At 37.4% G+C, this 3,522-nt stretch overlaps 1 protein-coding gene across 1 annotated transcript; it reads right to left on the bottom strand.

Annotated features, from left to right (window-relative positions):
- Nucleotides 1-379: 379 nt before the first annotated feature.
- On the bottom strand, nt 380-2,386 carry LOC113778377 (cytochrome P450 81E8-like; the record flags this gene model as incomplete). The annotated part of the gene is made up of 2 exons (XM_027323775.1): nt 380-1,407; nt 1,493-2,386. Coding segments are annotated over 2 exons (1,503 nt in total), but the record flags the coding sequence as incomplete, so codon positions are not given.
- Between the last annotated feature and the right edge of the window lie 1,136 nt (nt 2,387-3,522).

The raw sequence follows: 3,522 nt of genomic DNA, 5'->3' as shown, positions 1-3,522 counted from the left end.
CTTTAACTTTTACATTCGAAGTTAAAAAGGTGGTCTGCGTACAAGATGATTAGTGTCTTTTTCACCTCCAAATGTTAACTCTACTTGAGTTGATAAATAGCAGGAACTATTAATTGTCACTTAAATGGTTTCAGCAATGGGCGCTAGATTAAACTACAAAACTCTGAATGCAGAGCTAAATCATGAGATGGTAGACATCCTGATAAGTTAACGTTTGCTGCTTCAGAGATGATAGATAATCATAATTTATGTCATACCTTGTTGGCACACAAAAATGTGTGCAAACAGCGGAAACAATTCTAACACATATAAAAAAATGTGGGAAGAGGAGGAGAACAAATACACAATAAATCTTCAATAATTTTATTAATCCAAAACTCAAATATCAACAATAACAAATACTAAGTCATAGCCTTTCGCTCACGACAACTCACAAATCTCAACTATGAGATTTTCTATCAAACCTATTCTCTAGACTCAACTCAACTCTTCAATAAATAATCTACTAGACTGGTAGTATTTATAGACTCTAAAGCTTCCTAAAACAAATATAATTGTAAACCAAAACTTATTTGGAAACTGACTTGAGATTTCCTAATTTAATATGGAAACTAAACAAATAAGATACAAAAAGAATTAGGAAACTAAATACGAAAATAACCTGGTTTAATTTCCGTCATACCTTTTGATTAACCTTCTTAGACAAGTTAACTTTTATTCTTGAATTCAACAATGCACATTAATTTACTTGTAGAAAACACGCATAAACTCAATCAAACAACACAAACTAATCGTTGATTAAACAATCCTGTTTATAACCATGTCACGAGCTCTGCACATGGCTTCTAGTGGCTTGGCTTTTGGCATGGACACTCCTGTCCCTTCAGCTAGATCAATCTCCTCCTCACCAATTCTTTTCCAATCAAAACTCTGAATTAGAGATCCCAAGGCCAAACCTACCACCCGCCGTGCTAGGCCAGAACCAGGGCAAGATCTCCTTCCCATCCCAAATGGAATCAGCTTTGATGGCTCAACTTGCAAGCCGTCGAATCTATCTGGCTTGAAGCTTGTTGGATCATCCCAAACGTTTGGATCCCTGTGAACTGCCCATGCATTAACTAGCAAAATTGTGCCTCGCGGAATATTGTATCCCCCAATTTTACAGTCATCGGACGACTCATGTGGCACTAGCATTGGTGTTGGGGGGTACAACCGAAGTGTTTCTGAAATGATGTTATGAAGATAAGGAAGATTGGATAGATCATGTTCGTCGACCAATCGATCAGTCCCTACTTGAGCATCCAATTCAGCTCGAGCTTTCTCTAGCACCTCGGGATGGTTGAGCAAAAGAGACAAGGCCCATTCTATAGTCACTGATGAAGTGTCTGTTCCAGCCGTAAGCATGACCTACCAATAATATACTAGTGATTCAATTGAATGCTCATTCCAGTTCAACGGTGAAGAATGACTAATAGAGAAAGAATATACTTACCAGTATAATCCCTTTGATGATTTGGTCCGTATAGTATTCTGGCTGCGATTCCTGCAAAGAAAGCAGATGATCGATCATCGTATTACTATTCTTGTTGCGGCGATGCTCCTCAAGTAAGCCCACCAAGAACGAGTCAAATTTGGTGAAGAGCTTCATCGAGTTTTTCTCGAAGTTTCCATAATCGATCCATCTTAACAGCGGCAGGAAATCTCCAGGATTTGATACACCACCACGTTTGAATACTTCTTTAATAAGCCCCCGAAACTGCGTTGCTTCGTAGTTATCTTCTTCCTCGCCGAAATATCTCTTTCCGGCCACCATCCTCATAATAATGTTCAAAGAAAGCTCAGATAATCTCGACTTCATTTCAACCTTAGCAAAATCGTGGCGAGACTTCTGAGCCAGTTTCACAAGCAACCGTCTGATTTCATCTTTCCTGACGGACAAGAACATGTTCAAACGACTGGCCGAAAATATTTCCACGGAACCCAGACGGCGAAGATTCCGCCAATGCTCACCATATGGGGAACTGGTCATGTTGGTGTAGTTGTAACCAAAATACTTTCCTACAACAAAGCGAGGCCGGTTGGCGAGGATCACATCGTTCTTGGTGAAGCATTCCTCCACCGCCGAAGGAGATGATACCACCACTACTAGGCGGCTCCCGAATTGAAGGGAAATTATGGGGCCGTATTTTTGGGAGATTTTGTAGAAGGTTCTGTAGAGAGGCGGTTTCAGGAGGTAGAGATGACCTATTATTGGAAAAGCTGGTATTGGACTTGGTGGGAGGTTTCGGAGCCGCTTCGAAAGGAACCTAAAACTAAGAAAAATAAGAAAAGATGAAATCACTGTGTATACCCAGACAACTTCCATGCTCAATTCAGCTATCTGCGTTTAAAATGGTTATTCTTATATTCCAAGGAATTGTAGTCGCATAATATTATATATATAGGATTTCGAATCGCTTTCCCTATATATATTAATTTTCGTGGCTTGAACCTGTTAGTTACTTACCATGGGCTTAATTATCTCTATGTTGGAGATTGCGAGTCAGAACACGACTTTTCTATCAGGAGGACATTTCTATTTTTCCATAGTCAGAACAGGACTTTTCTATCAGAAGGACATTTCTCTATTTTTCCTGCAAGTCACATGTCGGTCGTTGTTCGTCATGAAGTTTGACCCCAAGAAGAAGAAGGGGGCGGGGCAATGCAATGAGCCACTGTCCAATGATTGTCAATTACGTAATGTGAAGCTTAATTTCATCATTGAACGTTCTAACATTGGGACTTTGAGAGCAAGACAGTATTGCTTTGCCTAATATATATACATGTATGTATGTATATTGAACACGTAATTGGAATATTATATATATTGAACATGTACTTGGAATATTCTATCTTCTTCCCATGCAGATAATCTAATCACTAGTTGTCAATTGGCCACCCCCACCATTGGTACTTGTTACTTGTGGAAATTATACTCTTGCATTTTGTCAGCGGCTTATTGGGTTGTTGGCTGCTATCTACGTCTTAAGTGCATTTGTACGGTGGGAGGTCAAAAATTCCAATATTACCTTCTATTAATTATCACTTAATATATTTTTTTTTGTAAAATTTCATGAATATTATAGTTTGTAGTTTAGTTTTTTTTTCCTAATTACGAATTATACAATCAATTTTTTTTTTCTAATTTCATAGATTTATGGTCTTTTGAATATACTAGTCAAATTGTAGGCATAAGATTTTATGGGTTATTAATGATGTAATACTATTCAAAAGGACTAAGAAATCACTTGAGGATGACTATTCTTTATTCTTCTACAACTTTTAATTTAATAAGTGTATAAGATTAACAGTTTCTCTTTCTATTTTTAAGATTTATCTAATAGGTACCCATTGAGCACTCGTTAAAATGTACATCAGATGTTAGATTTTTAGAAAAGTAATATTAATTAGAGAAGGTGTATAAATGTAAGAAAGGATAATGTTTGTTAATACACATACACACATGGCAGATTAGGTGGAATT

The sequence above is a fragment of the Coffea eugenioides genome, chromosome 7 (assembly GCF_003713205.1).
Source record: "Coffea eugenioides isolate CCC68of chromosome 7, Ceug_1.0, whole genome shotgun sequence".
NCBI classification, from domain to species: domain Eukaryota; kingdom Viridiplantae; phylum Streptophyta; class Magnoliopsida; order Gentianales; family Rubiaceae; genus Coffea; species Coffea eugenioides.
Note: the sequence above shows the minus strand (reverse complement) of the source record. Positions and strands in the feature narration are given on the sequence as shown.